Source organism: Bicyclus anynana, chromosome 20 (genome assembly GCF_947172395.1).
Source record: "Bicyclus anynana chromosome 20, ilBicAnyn1.1, whole genome shotgun sequence".
Taxonomy (NCBI): domain Eukaryota; kingdom Metazoa; phylum Arthropoda; class Insecta; order Lepidoptera; family Nymphalidae; genus Bicyclus; species Bicyclus anynana.
In genome coordinates this window covers 11,190,436-11,213,222 of record NC_069102.1, presented here as the reverse complement: position 1 = coordinate 11,213,222, position 22,787 = coordinate 11,190,436, and the positions used below count along the sequence as shown (strand labels likewise).

At 35.0% G+C, this 22,787-nt stretch overlaps 3 protein-coding genes across 7 annotated transcripts in view; 1 reads left to right on the top strand and 2 right to left on the bottom strand.

The window, feature by feature from the left end:
* The first annotated feature begins 224 nt into the window (after positions 1–224).
* On the top strand, positions 225–12,998 carry LOC112057268 (polynucleotide 5'-hydroxyl-kinase NOL9). Its single transcript, XM_024097764.2, has 5 exons — positions 225–2,522; positions 2,956–3,172; positions 3,737–4,222; positions 10,501–10,661; positions 12,593–12,998. The coding sequence occupies exons 1-5, from the start codon at positions 386–388 to the stop codon at positions 12,850–12,852; spliced, it is 3,261 nt and encodes a 1,086-aa protein (XP_023953532.2). The 5' UTR covers positions 225–385; the 3' UTR covers positions 12,853–12,998.
* On the bottom strand, positions 12,278–14,636 carry LOC112057279 (ras-like GTP-binding protein Rho1). 2 transcript variants are annotated; one of them, XM_024097779.2, is made up of 2 exons: positions 14,486–14,636; positions 12,278–14,278 (listed from the first exon to the last, which is right to left on the bottom strand). In XM_024097779.2, exon 2 carries the CDS (start codon positions 14,271–14,273, stop codon positions 13,695–13,697), a length of 579 nt encoding a protein of 192 aa, XP_023953547.1. In that variant the 5' UTR covers positions 14,274–14,278; positions 14,486–14,636; the 3' UTR covers positions 12,278–13,694. The 2 variants fall into 2 exon arrangements, with proteins under 2 accessions (XP_023953547.1, XP_023953542.1); XM_024097774.2 differs by having other exon boundaries at positions 14,405–14,563.
* Positions 14,637–15,685: 1,049 nt separating this feature from the next.
* Positions 15,686–22,787, bottom strand: part of LOC112057294 (aldehyde dehydrogenase, dimeric NADP-preferring) — a 58,229-nt gene continuing 51,127 nt past the window's right edge. For all 4 annotated transcript variants that reach the window (XM_024097793.2, XM_024097787.2, XM_024097803.2 and 1 more), the window contains exons 11-12: positions 21,188–22,648; positions 15,686–16,082 (exon numbers count right to left, since the gene is read on the bottom strand). In XM_024097793.2, the coding sequence (XP_023953561.2) occupies positions 22,628–22,648 (21 nt within the window). In that variant the 3' untranslated portion in view covers positions 15,686–16,082; positions 21,188–22,627. The remainder of the gene's footprint in view (positions 16,083–21,187; positions 22,649–22,787) is intronic.

Here is a 22,787-nt window from a genome sequence, read left to right as displayed (position 1 = left end):
GAAGTTTGACGGTCTGCTAGTATAAAAAAAACTGAAGTATCAAACTGAGTTATTTCTTCAATATTTGCACTATAATTTTGGGAATAACCTCCGTCTTTGGCCAGGCAATTTCTTTTTTTGTCCATGCTAAACTAAAATGCTCAAAAAAATCTAGAACTCGGTGCCATAAAACCGTTTTAAAAAATGTTCTTGACATTGACAGTGAAGTTGACATTGGACAATTTTGACAAAAACATGTGGAATGTGGATTGCTGTGTTTTATTTTTATGCCGAAAATAATTTTAAAAATTTAAATTGAACTTAATTGACTATTAAATTCATTTTGACTAAGTGTACAACGCTAAATCAATCTGATTGATTCACTTGTGAAACTGTGGGGAATAAAATGGAGTTTTTCGAAAGAGCACACGGTATTAGAAACACGTCTTCAAAAGACCGAAAATCAAACGAGTCTAAAAAGATGCAATTAAAACAAATGTTGTTTGGTTATAAAGCGAAAGATAATAAGCTTATCCAAAGGTCTACGGAGTTGCAAAATGATTACGAAGACTCAATATCTGTCAGCGGCTATTCGGACTTAAATATTACTAATTCTAGCTATGAAAACGAAAATGATGCACTTATTATAAATGAAAAAAGCACTAAATGTGATAATGTTATGGTATCTAGTGATACAGATGATAAAGCGAGTGAAAACTCATATAAAATTAATGAACTTTCAGATAATAAAAGTTTTCAGCCTGTAGTACGTTCAGACATTGAAAGTAACGATAAAGTTAGTGAAGAATTGTATGATGATGAAAGTGTTCAGTCTGTTATAAGTACTGATCATGAAAGTAATGAAAGAGATGATATTGTGTCTGATGAAAGTAATGATTATGAGCAAGAAGATAGCAGCCATTTGGATTCTGAATTAAGCAATGATTTTGATATGAATGAATATGTAGATAATTCTGATTTGGAAATCACTGATTCAGAAACATCAATAGTAATAAGTGGCCTCAAATTATCTGACTCTGATAATTCTGAGTTTGATGCAGACAGACAACTAGCTCACAAAATTCAAGAAAAGTTACAGATAAAAAGTAAAACACAACAGAATAAAAATAAATATAGTATAGAATTAGAAGATAATGATATCCCAAAAGGTCCTGTAACTAAAGAAAGGTGTTTTAATTTACAAACACAAGAGTTACTTTCAGGAAATGATAAGGACTTAACAACCCAATTAAAAAACAATAAGCGAAAGCGCAAAGATACTACTGCACTAAAAGAAAATGATGTAGCAAAGGGTCCAATATCTAAAGAAAAATGTATTAAAATACAAGAAGAGCAGAAACTTCCTGTGAGTAGAGAAGAATTGATGCAAAAAAGAATGAATAAGCGAAAACATAAAGAAAAATACACAATCGAATTGGATGAAAAACAAAGACATAAACATAAATATAATATAATACTTGAAGATGCAAATTGTGCAGGTCCTGTGAACATTGAAAGTATCAGTGAAGATGAAAATGCACAATTTCCAATAAGCAAAATAGATTTATCAACACATCACAGTGAACTGAGCAGTGATGAACTTATTGAAGAAGAATTTGATGAAGACAAACTAAATTATGAAGAAACAAATGATGGCAATCAAAGTGATGATATAGACATGGTTATGTCACCAGCTTATGTTTCTATCACAGCATCAGATATGCCAATTCAAAGACTAGACGATATTATAGGAGAATATAAGTATTCAACAATAAGAAATTTACCATCAGAAATTAGCAATATAATTTCAACAGACAATTCTGGGTTTTTTATTGACGAAAATACTAACGCTGTTGTAGAGATGGTGGATGATGATGTTAGTAGTCTAATACCAGAGTTAGATGACACTCCAAAATTGAAAGAAGTTGATGAAGGAACAGCAAAAGAAACCACAAATAAAACATTTATGACAAGCGCCTCTGCAGAATCCGAAATTAGTGATAAAGAGGAATCAATTAGTAATGTCAATGTATCTGATACTTTCAAAGTATACTATGGCACAGAGGGTTGTATCATTACATTAAGGCATCCAGCTGAGCTTTATGTTCAAGGGAAAGTTAAGATTACATCTCTAGCCGGTACCAATGAAATATTTGGATATAAATTGGACAAAAAGTGTTATGAAATCTTTGCTCCATACTATAATTTTGCTCAATGTATAAAGACAATTGAAAGTGACAACAATTATTTTGGCTTGTTTAGTAAACTGACAGCCTTAGGTCTTACTGTGGCGGAAGCAGAAGACATTGTTACAAATGTTGGTGAATACAATGGAGTTTTACTTCTACAGAAACTGTCATGTAATCCAATAGATTTTGTAGCTAAAAATTTTCAAATCACCTCAATGTTTAAATGCAATAAACCTGTAGAACCATATTTCAGTAAGGCTTGTAAGCTTCTTGACTGTTCACTCTTTTCAACAAGACCATTTAAAAGTTTTGGTGAACATCCAAGTTGGTGTGAAGCTCATGAGTTAGCTATGAGTAAGTATAATCACAAATACATCATCATTGACAACCCATATTTTGTTAATTGTTGATTACGAGTCTCCTCTCAGAATGAAAGGGGTTAAGCTAATAGGTACCATACTGGTCAAATTTGGATTGGCAGACTTCTCATATCCAGAGAGTTTAGAAAATTCTCAAGTTTTTCCTTCACCATTTGAGACACATGATATTTAATTTCTTAAAATGACAATAACTGAAAAGTTAGGGTTTAGTAAGTTTTGGAATACAGTGCCTGGTAATTCAAAAAACCTGTATGTTATGTCTTTATGAATCCCTCCATGTATCAGCTTCTAAAATGAGCATCTAGAGATATCAAGATGATTTTTATATTTTTGTTATCTGTGTTCATATTAAGTACACTACAGGGCACCAAAATGGGTTACTATCAATTAATGTATATTCTTTCTAGATAAATACAGTCGAGGCTTAGTATGCGGTAGTAAACGGACAGGCAAATCTACCTATGTGAGATACCAAGTCAACAAACTGCTTGCTCATGGCCCCGTTCTGGTGGTAGACCTGGACCCTGGACAGAGCTTGTTCACTGTTGCGGGGAGTGTCTCGGCTACAGTGGTTACTGCGCCATTGTTTGGACCCAGTTTCACTCATTTGAAGAAGCCTGAATTGTTTGTATAATATTTTTTTACATAAATAGAAATATTTTCATATGGTCACACTTGTGTGAAATCAATACATATCTATATATATATATATATATAAAAGAAAATCGTGTTAGTTACTCCACTTATAACTCAAGAACGATTGAACCGATTTAGCTAAAAATTGGCAGGGAGGTAGTTTAGAGCCAGGAGAAGGACATAGGATACTTTTTTCTTTTTTTATACTTTTTTTTACGGGTAGGGTAGGGGTAGGGTAAGGTAGGGTAAGGTAAGGGTAGGGTACGGGTAGGGTAGAGGTAGTTGAAAGTTTACATCGAGTTTCACGCGGACGAAGTCGCGGGCGTCCGCTAGTTATGTATAAATCAATATTAATATTAAAAACGCTGAGGAGTTTGTATTTTTGTTTAAACACACTAATATCTGGAACTACCAATCAGATTGTAATAGTATTTCTAGAAGATATATCTGGATTTTAAAAAACTTCATGTTTTAAAAGTTGTTTATTGAACTCTAAATAAATAAAAATATATAGGTATATATCATTTACAATGAAAACCATTTTTGTTACAGAATGCTAAACATAGGTATGATCAACACATTGGACAATACGAAACTGTACGCCTCAGCTGTACAAAGTCTAATAACATTCTGCCATAACAACAGGGCCTTCAAACAAATGCCCTGGATTGTGAACACTATGGGAATGACCAATTCCGTGGGCCTCAAATTCATTACACTTATAATAACTCTATTGCAACCAACTTATATACTTCAATATGAGTCTATGGAGGAAAACCTAAACTTTGAAACTTTGCTTACCCCGACCAATGTAAAAGAGTTGTATGAAGAGTATAGAAATCAAAAGCTTTTTAGAAATGTGACTTACCCAGAAGATCTGGATTACTTTTTTGTGATCGCTGCAGGCACAGATAGCCCTCATATGAAAAAGAAAACTTTCTCATTGAGCCCCAAGGACGAGAGGTATCTTAACTTTTTGGCATACTTCAGCCAGTTGGTCGTCCGTGGGGAGAGCTTACTACGTATAACACCATATGTGTAAGTTAAAAATTTTATTTTCAACTAGCAGACGTCCCCGGTTTTACTCGCGTAGTTGACGTTCACGTGGTTGGTGGTGGAATACGCGGTTAAAAATAGCCACTGACATAAATAAAAATAACACTCACAAATAATGTGGCTTTCAGGTGGCAAAAGAATTTCGGCTTGACTTGGCTTTGTATCGGTTAAGGTGTCAGATAGCATGGGTATGGTGACATTTGCCTAATGGAGTTCATAAGGCAAGGTTTTTTTTTTTAATCTCTACAAGTTAGCCCTTGACTACAATCTCACCTGATGGTAAGTGATGATGCAGTCTAAGATGGAAGCGGGCTAACTTGTTAGGAGGAGGATGAAAATCCACACTCCTTTCGGTTTCTACACGGCATCGTACCGGAACGCTAAATCGCTTGGCGGTACGTCTTTGTCGGTAGGGTGGTAACTAGCCACGGCCGAAGCCTCCCACCAGCCAGACCTGGACCAATTAAGAAAACCTAAATCGGCCCAGCCGGGGATCGAACCCAAGACCTCCGTCTTGTAAATCCACCGCGCATACCACTGCGCCACGGAGGCCGTCAATATAGGTATACTATTGTCGTGAATCGCGGCAAACTTTCAAGAGTGAAACGAACTGTCACCATACCCATGCTATGTGAAAAACACTTTAAATGAAAATAAGACACTTTGCCGCTTCAGTTTCGACGGCCTAGTGACATATCTAAAATATAAAATCTATGCCGACAACGCTTCCCAGGCATTGGCGTATCTAGAATTATTTCCCAGGGTGGGCCCCTTCCCACCTTAAGGGGCCAGCCCCTGACATACCGTTGAACAGTCGACACTTACTATAGAAATGTTGTTTACAATATTTTGGGATGTCATTGAATTTTAAATCGGTAGGCCAGAATTCTAGAGTTGGCACTGGACCATTCTAGGGTGGGCCCGGCCCACCCGGCCCACCCGCTATATACGCCACAAAAAATAAAAGAAAACAAGCAATGTTCTCAAGAAATACAAACTACATGGAATCTTCGCTGGCGAAGACGAGGTCCCCGATTTTTCCGGACGTGGGCTCTATCTATCCACGATGACGGGGCGTCATGATTGATACACCCTTGTCAAGCCGCCCTCTATTCCGAGGTCTGAGTCTCCGAGGAGACACCCTTAGAGAACTGTTCTGGTCATATTTTCTGCTTCTGCCTTGGCCACAACGAGTGATGCTTCTGCGCTCGTCCCAAAACCCCCAGTGACGTACTGAGATCCCGTTTAGGTGCTCGTAAGTCCACATTATTTTACAAGATACGCATCATAAGTATCTTTCAGCCTCAATAGCTCAACGGTAAGAGTGTAGGTGTGTATTTGTATAACTGAAGCAGTGTTACTAACTTTCCAAAATATTTATCCCTAAAGTTTGAGTCAAAAACCCCTAAACTAAAAAATATAAATTCATAATAATTCTGTAATATGTTTCAAAAGTCTATATTTAATACAGACAAAATATTACGTCTTTATCTGAAGATTCAGATTTTTTGAAATCATACATGTTGACAATGAATAAATTTAACAATTTTTTTTTATTCGATAAAAATTGCCGCCAGTTGCCTCAGAGTGGTTGTAGAATAACATATTATATGTCGTTATAAATCGCTCGGTCAAGAAAGAAATTAAAATTATCATCAATTTAAAAATATTAAAGAACCAAAAAATCCCTGAAAATACCCCTAAAAATTTCAGACCCCTAAAAAATTCCATTTCATTTATTTGCCCCCTAAATCTGGGGGGAAAACCCCAAGCGCGTTCTTTAATTTTACCACTACATCCAAAGCTAAATGGACTTCCCGGAATAGATTGACTATAGGCACACTAAGATATAGGTTCTTTTGTGAGCGTACTCCGATAAACCAGTTCAGTTGTAGACTCCGTCACGTTTATAATTCATGACGCATCGTCAAGCAATGATGTCACGACCCGATGATTGAATGACAAAAACGAACATTACTGCAATATGACTTACCTACATAGATACTCGTATATTAAACTATACTATATTTTACTAGCTAGCAATTCGCGTTAAGAAAAGAAGCTGTAAATTGTATCCCTTGGGATATTCATAGCACTGTTACTTTTTGATCCCTTTTTGTGGTGTGCAATATAAGTGTATGGTTAACTAGGTGACGCCGTGCTGTTTCACCCGCGTGGTTCTCGTTTCCGTAGGAATACGGGGATAATATATAGCCTATAGCCTTCTTCGATAAATGGGCTATCTGACACTGAACGAATTTTTCAAATCGGACCAGTAGTTCCTGAGATTAGCGCGTACATACAAACAAACTATAGATACTATTATATTTACAACATTGTTTTTTAAAACTCATGAATTTCGGTTTTTGTTCGAATTATCTACCAATTTCATTATGAGAAAGCCTACGTGTTGCTAGTTGTTGCAAGAAAATTTAAGTATCTCATAAATCCAGTAGATAGTTCCAGAGGACTATTCATACCTTCTCAAACAAAAACAAAGAAATCTTACCTCTGTTTATTACCTACTAGCTGACGCCGCGCGGTTTCACGCTCGTGGTTCCCGTTCCCATAGGAATATGGGGTTAATATATAGCCTATAGCCTTCCTCGATAAATGGGCTATATAACACTGAAAAAATTTTTCAAATCGGACCAGTAGTTCCTGAGATTAGCGCGTTCAATCAAACAAACAAACAAACAAACTCTTCAGCTTTATAATATTAGTATCGTCGTCATCAACCCATATTCGGCTCACTGCTGAGCTCGAGTCTCCTCTCAGAATGAGAGGGGTAAGGCCAATAGTCCACCACGCTGGCCCAATGCGGATTGGCAGACTTCACACAAGCAGAGAATTAAGATAATTCTCTGGTATGCAGGTTTCCTCACGGTGTTTTCCTTCACCGATTGAGACACGTGATATTTAAAATGCACACAACTGAAAAGTTGGAGGTGCATGCCCCGGACCGGATTCGAACCCACACCCTCCGGAATCGGAGGCAGAGGTCATATCCACTAGGCTATCACGGCTCATAATATTAGTATAGACTACATATAAGTTAAGATTTTCTCAGCTGGAAATCAAACTCGGCAGACTCTAAAATGAGTCATCACTTTCATTGAACCGGATATAACGGTCTGTTTTTGATGAAAATTTTAAGTCACCGATATTCGCTATTTCAATTCTGCAAACGCTATTTACTCGTATATACCTACTGGTTACTGTATAAGTGTACTATGTAGCTATCTTTCAATTTCAATTATGGGAGCACATAACTAATGCGGCCATGGGTTAGAACACTCAATCTGGGACGTGAAGACGAAAGCGTGACGTTTTATTACGGTTTTGTAATAGCCCCTCTTTTCATTTTACTGCCTCTTTAGTCCAGTAGAAGCAGTAGTCTATGCAGACTATGTGTGGTTAGTCTGTGTTAGTCTCCGGATCAGGAGGATTCTTTCTAAACATTTTCAGTGCAAATTTTTAGCCCTAAGTGAGCCTCAGGGCTGAAAAATACCACAACCACTCAGGTTCACGCAGACACCACCAACTTCGTTAAGTTGGTGTTACACCCCGTTATAGTGGTCGTTAAGAAATAATCACCCTAAGCTCGCCAACCCGCATTAGAGGAGCGTGGTGGTTCTAATCTCTATAACCCCTCTACTATAAGGAGGACTGACTCTGTATGGGCCGTTAAAATAGGCTGATATAGTATGGATTATGAAAATGAGACTGAAATCGCCCGCCAAATTTAAAAAAACCATTTAAAAAATTAAAAAATCATGCGTTGTTAAATTATTTGTGAATACATTACTAAGTATACTATAACTATTAAACTCAGTTATTCCACTACTTAAACTGTGATTTTAAAAATTTACTCCGATTTTTCTTTTTATTTAGCGGGCAATTTCAGTATCTACTTTCATTAGCCAAACTCTAGTAATGACCTACTAGACAAAGACACGACGAAAGTGACGTTATTCAATTCAGGACTGTCCCGCAAAATGCAAACATCCACGCCGTGCAGTTCTAACGTATTTTCCATTAGATTCTAGTATGCACTCACCCCTATAAATAGGTTTCGTTCAGTTGGACGCAACAAGTGATTTTTAGCGCAATTCTCAACCTTACGGACATGTACTATTTACTAAGCTGTATTTTTCGCTTCGCCGCCAATAATAAAACTGCTTACCTAATTACTTAGCTATTGTTTAATATTTATGAGGCGCTTTCGCTGTCTGTTTGACCTGCTGATTCTTGGGATCTACAAGTACCTTTAATTTACTAGCTATAGCTCCGACTTCGCAGCGCTTTTTTTGTATAAATACCTCGGAAACAGTACCTTTTTCTGGATGTAAGCTTCTGTTTTTAAGTACATTATATGGTGGTCGAAGTCGGGAGTCCCATGACGATCGGTTAAGCTTGTAATCATAACAAACAAACAAACAATCACACTCACTTTACCCCGGTATCTGACGTCGCCTGGAGGTGGATTTTCTAACTTACGGTCTCGTGGGCGTCCGGATACACTCGGACCAAAACATCCTTCCAGAACGGTTCTGTAGGCAGAGGTACGTCTCAAGAGGAGACGTCGTTAGAAAGTTGTTCCGCCCATCTCTTCTGCTTCTGCCTTCGGGCCCCATCAGATGATGCTTCTGCGCGCGCCCAAAACCCTCGGTGACACCGTTAAGAATAAGGAGACTACGGCACTTACACAATCAGAAAAAATGTGACTTTCGCATTAATTGTTAATTTTAATTATAGAAATATGGATATTATGGATTTTATCAGCGGCTTTGTACATGAGTCACACGCTATACATAGGTATTTCCGGTTGATCTGATATTGAAACAATTTATTTTTATCAATTGTTTCATAGATAGTAGGGTAACAAACAATGGAGAACCCATGTAAAACGCTCCTTCTTAGTCATTATAAACAACTCCTGCCTGAAAATATACTGCATACGTTAGTCAGCGATAGTGTAAGAAGCTTGGTGCATCCAAACTGCATAATCTAATTATGTGGAATTCCTACGCTGATGATGCAAAGATTTTTATATCGGAATACCTACCTCCACATAGTTGATGGAAACAATGCAGTGATATTAGTTGACTTCGCACTTTTTAGCAAATCCTGGCTCTTGGGTCAGGTTTTTTCAATCCAGTCAATCCACGGTATAATATTTTTAGTGTACCTACACCTACTATTATTTTTAGTGCTAGATACAGTTACTTACTGTTTATTTCTTGTGATGGTATGAGATGAGAAGATGATGATATGTGGGCATAGGCTTCATAGCCTTTTGCAGCGTTGCTGTTTATAGTCGATTACTTACTTAACAGACTTATAAGGTGGGCAATCTGCTTGGTCAATTAAAAATAGAAATTGAATTTCTAATCTACGAGTATCTTTATCTAAACTAGTGTTGTAAAAGAGGTAAGATGTTATTTTTTGTTTGTTACGATTTAATTCAAAAAGTACTGGACTGATTTTAAAAATTCTTTCACCACTAAAAAGCTACATTTTCACCAAGTCAAATTGGTTATATTTTACCCCCGTACTCTCACGCGAACGATTACTAAACGGGTGAAACCGCGTGCCATCTCCTAGTGTAAATGTATAAAACATATAAATAAAATTGCAGTCAATTTCAATTTTCATATTTCAAATTGTGTATTATTTACACTATAATAACCATAGGCGTATATAACGGGTGGGCCAGGTGGGCCGGGCCCACCCATGAATGGTCCAGTGCCCATCCTAGGATACTGGGCTACCGATTTGAAATTCTATGATTGACGCGGAAATACTAATAATTTTCACAAAATACAGTTTAAAATATCAAATAATAACCATTACAATTTATAATAAAGATTTAGAAAAATATATTAAAGCCTTTTCGGATACCTACCCTAGATACAAAGAAAAAATAATAAAATAAGTCTAGTCATATCAGAGTTCTGCTTCCAAGAATATTGTTCACGAAATTTTTATATTGAGTGTCGATTCTGTTCAGTAATATGTGGGCCCACCCCAGGAAGTAATCCTAGATACGCCAATGATAATAACACAATCAACCATTTACAAAATGTTTATATGTACCTAAGTCTGTTTGTTTGTCCGGACTAATCCCTAGAACATAACTGATAGTAAAATACTTTTTATCAATATCGATATATGAAGCCGCTAGTACTATAAATGTACACTTTCTTTTATATGTATATTCAAAGTTTATAAGAATATCTATTTACAATCGTTGACAGGGTCAGTCTCCGAGATTTGTGCATCGCAACGAACGTGGTAGTGAGGAGGGAACACGTAATGCAGGTGCTGAACGGAAAATTGGTGGCGTTGTGTCAACAGTCGCCCGATAAAGTCGCTTTGTTTAAGTTGACCGATAAACCGCTGCGGTGCGTCGGCCACGGTGAGAATGAGCCATTGTTTACTTTTTTTTATGTTTTCTAAGAGACAGGTATGGAACCTACTTTAGATTGTAAGTAATACATCAATATCCTACTCTATATAGGCGAAAGTTTCTATAGATGTTCGTATGTTTGTTACTCTTTAACGCTAAATCAAATCAAATCAAAATCATTTATTGTCAGAATGCGGTAATGTACAGTTAATCAATATGTGTGGCTCAATCACAATCTACTGAACCAATTTGGCTGAAATTTAAAATAAAAATAGACATTACACTGAATTATCATATTTTTGTCCTGAAAAAATCCATGGCTTTTGCGAGATTTATAAAAAAGAAATGGCATAACATTTATTATTATTTTATATTGTAACACACTTCAGCTTCGCGCCATTTCGAGCTATGTCGATGACTTTGGTTCATCTGCGGATCTCCTCATATCTGATTCGATCACGCAGAGATACTCCTAGCATAGCTTGTTCCATCGCCCGCTGTGTTTCTCTGAAGCTGAAGTGGCAATGGGCGGGGCACATAGTTGAAGAGCTGATGGACAGTGGGGACCCAAGGTGCTGGAACGGGGACCCAGCACTACAAAGCGCAGTGTTGGTCGACCCCCCACCAGGTGGACTGACGACATCAAGCAAGGGATTCTCTGGAAGCAGGCGGCTTAGGATCGTGATGTTTGGAAGTCCTTACATAAGGCCTATGTCCTGCAGAGGATGTCCATCGGCTGATATGATGATGTGACAGGTTAGCCTATGTGGCTTCAGAACAGAAGGTCCTGGTGTCAATCCTGGGTTTGGCTATGAAATACTAAGATATTCTTCTAAGAAACTTTCAGTAAAAATTTTCAACCTAGAGTTGGAAAAGTGGTGATGTTACACCCTTATGCCTCAGAGAATGCATTCAGCAGTTGGTCCCAGACATTGATGTTAAAGAATTTAACATTACACAGTGTGAAAGGTCCAAGTAACATATACTAAAAGAAAGCCAATTCAACTTAGACTGCTAAATTGAATCTGCTTCTTTGAATTATATAATTTATAGTTAAAATAAAAGTAATTTTGCAAAACACTGATGTATGATAGTGTTTATATTTTCAGGTAACAAAAAAGACTCCGTAAATTAAAAATATTAAATTATTTATCTACCTTGGGCTTGGGTCTACCTATCTTGAGTTCAGTTCCTATTTCCTATAAAAGTTTTTTAAACTTTCATTTACTTTATGGATGCTCACAAAGTAACACTTGCTTTCAACACTTATTTAAAGGTGGTCCTTTCAAACAAAATGAAATAATATGAGATAGAAATTCGCAATGATCCTCTTTGGGTGTATTCTTTTATCTATTTCATGTTTTTTTTTTCAATTTCAACAGCAGCAGGTTCTTAGCTTAGTTTGTGTACTTTCATAGTTATTTTAGTTCAAAAAGTTGTTCACTCAATGTTGTCTTAACTAAAGAGATTAACATCCTGACAATATGACTAACTATATGTATTTTATTAGGGTTTTAGTATGATCTCTGTGTATACAATTACTATCAAAAAAAAATATACTTTTTATTGTTGATTAAATGCTCTGAATTCTATTATGAAATCAATGAAAAATAACCAATAGAAAATATTTTGTAGTAATTTGTTGTAATTATAATAATAAATATATTACAATAAAATCAACCACTTCTCACAATTTATCATAACAATATTTTATTGATAGTAGTATAAAAGTCTAGAAAAAATTAAATAAAACCTATGCACGTAAAGTATTCATTATCTCATTTCAAGTTAAACCACCGAGGTGACTCAAAGATGATGTAACTCGAACAAAGTACATCATTAATATCATATTTGTGTTATCAATAAAAGTGCTATAATATAGTGCTTGATTAACTGATAGGTGCAAATACAATGCAATATATATGTTGTTTTTGTCACAGGGTTGATTCGAGGCATTGACTGGGACAAGGGACTGCTGTATGTGATCACACCAGTCCAGAGCGCTGAGCTCGGAGGCGTGGACACGGTGCTGTATGCGGACTGGGCGCCCGAGCTGGTGTGGCACGAGAGCCAGCTGCCGCTCGGCACGCCGCTCCCGTACCGCACCAGCACGGCAGACAAGCAGCTCATGTCCACTCCTCGCAGAAGGTTCACCAACCCTCTGCAGGTGCTGAAGATGGCAGGAGGAGTTCCTAATTGAAAGCTTGGTTGATTAGTTAATAAATTTGTAATTGGAATAGATCCAAAATATCTTAAATTATAAAAGGAAATCTAATTTATGTTAATTTCATGTATATTTCAAGTAATTTTGTACTTACGATACTAATAAAACATAACATAGAAGAATTGAATTTTAACTTAAATAATCCCCCATTCTAGATAGAAACCTTTCTATTTATAAATGCTGTATTAAATTTATAAAAGTCAAAAAGTCTAGAAAAGAATTGTTAAAACATGGGGTTCCTTTATTACTAATAAATTATGTTAACATGCTATATAACCATATGGAAGTTAAAATTTCACACAAATGATAGATTACAATAAAACTGCCTTAAACAAATAGGTTAAGATTGTACGTCCGGCAGACGTGTCTAGTTGACAGGCACTTAGCTGAGTCAAGTGAGCTCGCACTCCTCGTCAAATAAACCTCCTACACCTTTTATACTTCACTATTACTGAAAAATAAAAAATACCAACTAAACAATAGTCTCGCCGAGACCACGCCAGTCGAGGGTCCTACATGTGGAAGAAACGCTACTCGATATACATGACAACATAGCACGAAACTCCGCAGGCCCGGCCGGCCTGCTTCCCCGACTAATTCTGTTAAGGCAATTATGCTTACTCTTTATAGATAATCTATAAAATATACAAGTACCAATAGTGAGAGTAGAGCCACACGAATACTGAGTGGGTGTGCGTGCGTGCGCGACTCGCGGCGGCAGAAGGAAGCACTGTGCCGTGTCGCACTGCTGCAGTCAGTCCGTCAAACGTAAGGTTCAGGCAGTATGCAACGAGTCAGAGTTCTGCCGACCGCGGCACTTACAGCAGCGCACACCGGGCCTTCTTCTTCTTCTTCACCTGCAGCGCGGCGCGCGTCGCCGTCTCGAACACCTCGCGCACGCCCTCCTTGCTCTTGGCCGAGCACTCGAGGTACGCGAACGCGTTGATCTTCTCCGCCATGGCGCGGCCCTCCTGCGGCTTCACGGGCTCCTGTTTCATCTTGCGCAGCTCGTTGATGGTGGCGGGGTCGTTGCGCAGGTCCTTCTTGTTGCCCACTAGGATGATGGGCACGTTGGGGCAGAAGTGCTTCACTTCGGGGGTCCACTTCTCGGGGATGTTCTCCAGCGAGTCGGGAGAGTCCACCGAGAAACACATGAGGATGACGTCCGTGTCGGGGTAGGACAGCGGGCGCAGGCGGTCGTAGTCCTCCTGCCCCGCCGTGTCCCACAGCGCGAGCTCCACTTGCTTGCCGTCCACCTCGATGTCGGCGACGTAGTTTTCGAACACTGTCGGCACATACACTTCCGGAAACTGATCCTTACTGAACACGATCAACAAGCATGTTTTACCACACGCACCATCACCGACAATCACTAATTTCTTTCGTATCGCAGCCATCGGTCCTGCAAAAGAATACAACGCAAATAAATATGATGAGCGTCAACGCCTTTCATGACTTATAAATATGGCCGCCGTATAGGAATATGGGAAGGGAGTAGTCAGACAAGCCCTCAAATGTGAATAAGCACCTGAACTAGCGGAAGAAGAACAGCACCACCACATAGTACCCTCACATGCGAGGGTGGTTATTTAGTATATTTTGTAGATACCTGAAGATTCTGGCTAATTTCTGCGGAATATTGACCTATCGACACTTTTTTTAATCGTCTTTACTCATCACAAGCACTTTCGTTTCGTTCGTAGAATAGTATTGCAATATGTGAAAATGTTTAGCATTATTCATTCTATACACAAAGTATAAAATTAGAAAATGCTTAATTTTTTTTAATTAACTTACCGATTATTTTTTATATTTTTGATTATATAACACACTTTCACTTTAACTAAGAAGTTTAAAATTATGGAAATTGGAATACTCAAATTAATATATAAAATAATATAAGTGTTGCCACAGGTAAAAGTTTAAATATTTGACATTTGTGATTTGGTCACAGATTAATAAATACTAAATAATTTGGCGTTTGATCATAGACAGATATGTTTTTTTAATTATTACTGCGGACATGGAAGACTAAATAATTATATCTGCGGAAGGCCCGTAGACAGAGTCAAAGAATCATCTTTAATGCAAAGAGAAAAGTGAATAAAATGGTTAAGCCCTATTTGCGAAGAAGCTGAAAAATTTGTTAAAAAATTTAATATTTTTTCCTGGAAAGCTAGAAATATAGGCCGTACAGACTACTTTAGTAGGTATTTTAGTCGAGTGCGAACAATTTTTGGGCGGTAAATCCAAAAATTGTTCGTACTCGACTAAAATACTAAAGTAGTCCGAACTAGGCATTAGTTATTAACTTGCCGGAAATCGGAACAAGGTGGGCAATGGTAATTACAAAGAAATGATTTAAAAAATTGCAATAATTTAAATTGCGCGATTTTGAAATTGTTATAACTTTAGTATGCTCGTTTTTTTGTTTTACGGTCGCCGGTCGGTGCCGCCTAGCTAGACGCTGATGGCATTTGCCTACTTTAGTATAAAGTAGGTAGTCCAGGTACAGACCATAGACGTATTAAAAATCCAGACGTGTTAAAAGATCCACAGAATCATCTATATGTTTCGCTTTTTTTGCACATAAACATGATTATATTAAATTATAAATATCGTACAATGATTGTAAATTAGAAATCTTTTATTTTCAGTTCCATGTCAGACAGAAAAAGCCTAGGTTTATAAAAGTAAAGTCCATTTATCGTCTCCAATTTTCCATTTTATTGTAGTCTTCACTGGTCAAGCTTCTTGCAGCCACATAAATAAAAGAGGATTCAAAAAGGCAAAAAATAAAACAAATACATTAATATAATTTTTCGCCATTTTTATTCTCAAACAGGTAACCTCAACATTGAAACTAATTTATTACTTAGGTACAACAGAATTTAACAAAAATACTTATTGGGATTATTTTGTATTTATACTAAAGATTTAAATAGTATACGTTTGAAGAATTAATAACACGTAAAAACTGAGACAGCACTGACTGACTGAAGTTGCCTAAGGTGGATATTCTTTTATGGTATGGCTTACGCTTGACTACAATGCCTGATGAAAAACAATGTCTATGTCTAAGATCATCTTAGACATAGTCATTTGACATGTTATGACTTGACATCATGCGTATATTTAAGTCAGTCGCGAGTCGTGTCGTAGTCAGGGTAATATCTCAGTGTATGATCAAAAACATGATCCATCAGCTGGATTTTTGGCGGGAATCGAGAAGCGCGCTTTTAAAATTGAAAATTTTAATTTAAAAATTTTTCAGTAATATACGTGTGAAATAAAGTGTACAAATGTAAAGTCAATCAGGCAAAATGCCGTCAGACAGTGATGGTGATGCCCACGAAAGGCTAGACAGAAAAAAACGTAAAGTGCATAAGTCTGGTGAGGACGAGAGTTTAAAATATAAACCCTATATAAAGGCAGGTTATAGCAGAGCCTACACGGATAATAGCACTAACGCGGAATTCCCAGTGTTTGTGGAAAGCAGTGAGGCGGAAATTAAATTGGGGAACAAAAACCCATTAGTTGTGTCCAAATACTTTAAACAAGTAAAAGGTATCTATGAGAGCAGGCGCATTAATGCTAACAAAATAATGTTAGTATTCAAACAAGCAACAGCAGCCAATGATTTTCTCAAACATGAATGCCTAACGGTTTACAATCTTCGTGCCTTCATCCCGGCATCTTCTGTGGAGAGGGTGGGGGTTGTCAGGTTTATACCTAAAGAGTCCAGTAACCATGAACTATTTAATAAACTTTCTTCAGAGTGTGAGATTATTGGTGTAAGACGATTCATGAAAAAGGTTGTAGACGATGTTGTTCCTTTGTCAACTATTAGTGTAATTTTTGCAGGAACAACTTTACCACAATATATATATTTAGACAATTGGCGTTATAAGGTCTATACATATATTCCTCCACTAATGCAATGTTTTAAATGTATGAGATTTAATCACTATGGGAAAATATGCAAAAATATACAGGTCTGTTCACGCTGTGCTGGTGAACACCACTACAAAGCATGCACGGCTGATACACTGAAGTGCAGTAATTGTGGTGGAGCTCACTTAGCCATATCCAAAACTTGCCCGATAAAGGCAGCGAGATTAGAAAAAAATAAACAATCTTATGCTAAGGTAATTGAAATTAATAGTGTTAATTTTCCTACTCTCCCGAAGCCTCAACAAATACAGCAAAAATTCCACCAATCTAAACTAGACACACAAGAAAATTTAGATATTTCTTATTCAGATATCATTAATAATAAAAAAATATTATCGGCAATAATTAATACATTAGTTACTATAGGAAACTCAAATGACATAAAAAGCACAAGTAAAATTAAAGAAGCATTTTTGAAACATTTGAATAAAGTTTAATGGCTTCAAAGCTCATTATTGCTCAACATAACATTCAGAGTATTAATAATAAAAAACCCTTAGTAAAAACATTTTTAACTCAGGAGAATATTGATATTTTATTATTAAATGAAACTTGGCTTAAAAACTCTAGTAATCTTGTAAAAATCCCAGGCTATAACTTTGTTGGAAAAAATGCAAAGAATGAACATGGTGGTGTAGGTATTTTATTAAGAAATACATTTAAATATAAACTTTTGAAAACAAAATTTTATGAAGATGTTCAATCCATAGCAATTTCTTTAGGAACCAATGTTGGTGACTTATCAATACTTTGTGTTTATTGTCCACCTAAAAATAAAAATAAATGTAAAATCAATAGACTTAAAAGTATCATCAGTGATATGCCAAAGCCCTGTTTAGTAGCAGGAGACTTTAATGCACATCATATTTCTTTTGGTTGCCATAGTACAAATTCAAGGGGTAGAAGCCTATTTGATATTTTTGATGAACAGGATCTGTGCATATTAAATTCTGGTAGGTCTACTACACTTCAGAGACCATATGCAAATAGTTCTGCTATTGACATAACTGGAGTGAGCCCAGTGCTCGCTCCGTTATGTGAATGGACAGTAGGTGTAGACACTTTGGGTAGTTACCACTATCCCACATTCACAAAAATTAACTTAATTCCATCTAAATATTCTGTCAATGATAAAGTAGAGAAATTTTTATATAATAAAGCAGATTGGGATAAATATTTTAAGAAATCCAAGGAGTATTTTGAGTATATGACATTTAATGAACTAGATCCTTTACAGTCATATAACAAATTTTGTGAAATTTTGAACATTTTAAAAAAAGAATGTATTCCGCTTGTTAAATTTGAGGGTCCAAGAACTATTAAAGCTCCCGCTCCTTGGTGGGATGAAAATTGTGCTGTAGCAGTTAAAAATTCCAAAGAGGCTTTACAATTATATAGGCGAGTAGGGTTAATGGTAAATTATATAAATTATAAAAAAATAGATGCACTTAAAAAAATAATCATTAAAAAAGCAAAGAAAGATAGTTGGAATAAACTTTGTTCATCATTTAATAGATACACTCCTATAACTTATATATGGAATTATATGAAAAGATTTAAACGAATAAATAACCAACCGAAACTTAAAAATGATGTATGGATTCCAAATTTCATCTCAAAACTTAAACAGAATAATAATAACACAAACTTAATCAACTCTGTTTTTGAATACAACAATGACAATGAGAATTCCATGTGGCTACTAAATCCATTCACCTATGCAGAATTCAATATAGCACTTCAATCAAGAAAGGAATCTGCACCAGGATTAGATGACATTCCTTATATAATGTTTAAAAAGTTACATAAATCAGGTCAAATAGCTTTACTTAATATTTTTAACAAGTTATGGCTTTCTCAATGTATTCCAGAGAGTTGGAAGATTCAATGTATAATACCAATTTTGAAACAAGATAAACCTGAAGACGATTGCAATTCTTACAGACCTATATCGCTGACTTCTTGCATAGGAAAATTGTTTGAAGTAATGCTTAAACTAAGATTGGACTACTTTGTAGAAACTAATAATTTATTACCAGGTTTTCAATATGGTTTCCGTAGAGGTAAAAGCGCATCAGAGAGTATAACTTCATTTATATATGATATGAAGAATTGTCAATTGTCTAAATCCACAGCAGTATGTATATTTTTGGATATAGAGGGGGCTTATGATAATGTGGACTTAAACCAGCTCATCAATTGTCTTCATGAAATCGGTATCCCTGGAAAAATGTTAAAATGGCTTTCAAATTTTTTTAATAATAGACACTTTTATGTTAAGTACAATAATATACTCCATGGGATAAACCAAACTAGTAAAGGTCTTATGCAAGGTTCAGCATTGTCACCAATTTTGTATAATTTATACACCTCACAAATTGAAAATTTTTTATTAGGAGATGTTAAAATTTTACAATTTGCGGATGACTTGTTAATGTATAGTGTAAATAGAAATATAGAAATAGCTAAAAATACTATTAATTCTGCACTGTTCCAGTTGCAGTCTTATTATAAAAATTTGTTAAAATTAAATATCAATACTTCCAAAAGTTCATGCATGATTTTTGGCAGCCCAGTGGGGAATAACATCAAATATAATGGTACAGATATTCCATTTGTAAATCAAAAGAAATTTTTGGGTGTAATTATCGATAATAAATTAAAATTTGACAGACATATTAATTATATTAGCAAAAATGCGTTAAAAGGCATTAATTTATTGAGATGTTTGACTGGAACGTTTTGGGGCTCTGATCCTAAAGTCCTATCTCTATTATATAAAAGCATGGTCAGAAGTCACTTTGATTATAGTTTCCTTGCATATATGCAAGCCAATTCCACATTATTAAAAAAACTTGATGTTATTCAAAACATTGGCTTGCGCATAATAAGTGGGGCTATGCGCTCTACACCTGTTAATTCAATGGAAGTAGAGACTTGTATTTCTCCTTTAATTGTAAGACGCATATATTTAGCTGAAAGATTTTGTTTGAAAGCTCTATCGTCGAGCTCCTCAATAGTGAACAAACTTTTGCTTCCAAATAGTTTACTAACTGTAACTAAATCTACAACTGAATCTTTACAAGCGACTGCAAATTCACTTTTGGCAGGTAAACAACCTACCATATCTATTATTATGACATATATGCATAATATTGCCACTAACATAAATGTTAGTAACGCCTGGCCCATGTACTCTTGCTCCTTTGAGAGCTTGATTATGAAAAATAAAATTCATTTGTTGAATATTACGTCAAACATAGACTTCCGGATGTTTATTGATAAAAATTGTAAATATTATTATAAGTTATATACAGATGGATCTAAAAATCAGCACTTTGTAAGTGCTGCTTTCTATGATCCACAAAACAAATTTAGTAAAGCGTTTAAGTTAAATTCTCGATGTAGTATTTTTACTGCGGAATCTTTTGCAATTTTAAAAGCAATTTCTTATATAAAAGAGAAAATTTTACATAGTGTAAATAATTGTATTATAGTAACAGATTCCAAAAGTGTTCTTTTAGCTATTAACAATTTCAATTTGAGTTATAAGTCTTCATACATTATTTTTCAAATTAAAAATGTATTACTAGACATAAGAAAAACTGGAATGAACGTAGAATTTGTCTGGGTACCCTCGCACAGAGGTATAGCGGGCAATGAACTGGTTGATTCTGTAGCAAGACAAGGATTGTTTAATGAAGATTGTTCAGACAATATCAAAACTCCATTTACAGACTTTTATCATGAAGTGAAAAAGAGACAGAAGTTGCTTTGGCATGAACTTTGGAAGGAAACTAGTAAAAGTAAAGGATGTTGGTACGCAGACATACAAAATGAAATACCGGTGCAGCCATGGTATAACAAAATGAGTTGGGATTCAAGAAAATTCATATCAATAATAAACCGACTAAGGTTTGGTCACTGTTTAGTGCCAAGCCATTTATTCAAATTAAAAATTTATAAAGATAACAAATGCATGTACTGTAAAAAAGATGACGCAGATATCAATCACATAATTTTCAAGTGTTCAGCTTTTGGTATACAAAGAATAATATTAGCAAGTTCGATAGAGTTAGTAAAGGAAGAAAACGAAATTAAGTGTGATCCCCGCCACATTAAGGAATTGTTGAGGAACCATTTATTTTATAAGCCTGTTTTAGATTTCATTAGTAACACAATAGAAAAATTGTAAAATACAGTAGTAAATTTATATTTAGACGACGACGACGATAATTTTAAGTGCTTTGTATTATTTTTAAGAAAAATTGTAATATTTTAAGCAGGGCCTATAAGGACTTGTATCCAAGGCCGTAAAATAAATTAAAAAAAAAAAAAAAAAAAAATGATCCATCACATCAAGTGGCAATGAGTTTTGTTTTTGCGATTATCTAACATGGTTATTTGAATTAATAAATTTAATAAGATTATTTTGTTGAAATGATTATGCCAGATCGCTAAAATAATAAATAATTGGCGGTTAATGCAAAATGCTTTTATTACCTTGGAATAATAATAGGTACAAGATTATCGCAAAAACGAAAAATCACTGCCACTTTATGTAGTGATTCATGTTTTTTCACAGAGTTATATAATTAACTTGCTGTATGTTGAAATAAGAATTTGACCAAGTACGAAACTTCTACCATGTTTCCTGAAGAATATAATTATTTAATAACGATTCCTTTCACATAATTATTAATTTTAACAAATAATTTGGAATTTTTGGTTTGATATTCAAATATTATTTCTATTAACAATCAACTTGAATCTAAATAAAATATCAAATATTTTATCTATAAATATAGAAATCATAAGTCCCACGGAAATACGACATAACAATATTGTCAATAAAGTAGGACAATATTTTTACGTCGTACTGTATTATGCCTACTTTATCGACAATATTATTGTGTGAGTGCGGGCGACCACAGATTTATGGCTAAGGTACATATTATATTTTCAGAGGTAAAAATTAATAAAACTTTGATTGTAACCGCTGCAAATAAAAATGTAAATGTTCAATTATTATTAGTCTTATTTTAAAATGTAATTGGATATAAAAAATATAGCAGTCTTTTATAGATATTTTGAAAATATAATTTACCACACTAATAGAATACTAGTAGCATAGGAAACTTATCACTATAACATTATTGCCTGGCAAGCAGCATAAAATATATTATGATTAAATACCCCGTAAACCTCACAAAACCACAGTTCACAATAATACAGTTCCGAAATGAAAGAATTTACTTTGTATATTTCATAACGTAGTGTTAATTTTTGTAAAGCAAGTAAGTAGCAACTAAAATTACAAACTTTTTAATAGGTATACACATTTTGTAATTCGTAAAAGGATACTGTTCTTAGAGTATTTTTATGTCTTATAAACCATGGCTGATTATACCCTAAATAAATATGGCTGTAAAAATACAAAAAATATACCTATTTATAAGTCTATAAATATAAAAATAAATGCAAGAAAATTGTTATGAAAAAGTTCACAAGTTCAGGAGTTTATGGTCCCATACAGAGAGTGTAGAATTATTATCTGAGAAATTAAATAAGAGATCTTTCTTATAAAGATAAGTCTGTTATTTTTTATCATAGTTTAATGATATATTAATAATTTGTACGGAAATTGAGTCAAAGGAATAGTCTATTAATATTTGTTTAACAAGAGTTAAAAAATATAAAAAACACAAATAATATACAAGAAACTTAACATATTACTATTATATAATTATTTAAAATAATTTTATCACTCCGTAATCACGATTGCAACACAGCTTGTTTACAATTCCTCCGAGACCATCTGTAAACAAAATAAACAAATTAGGAAACCAAAAAAGAAGAACTCGCTTAAGAGTTAGAGCATCGGAATTAACTTTCTTAGTTTATTTAAATATGACGTCAATATGATCAGCTAGCTGTTTCACGCAAACTTTAAAAAT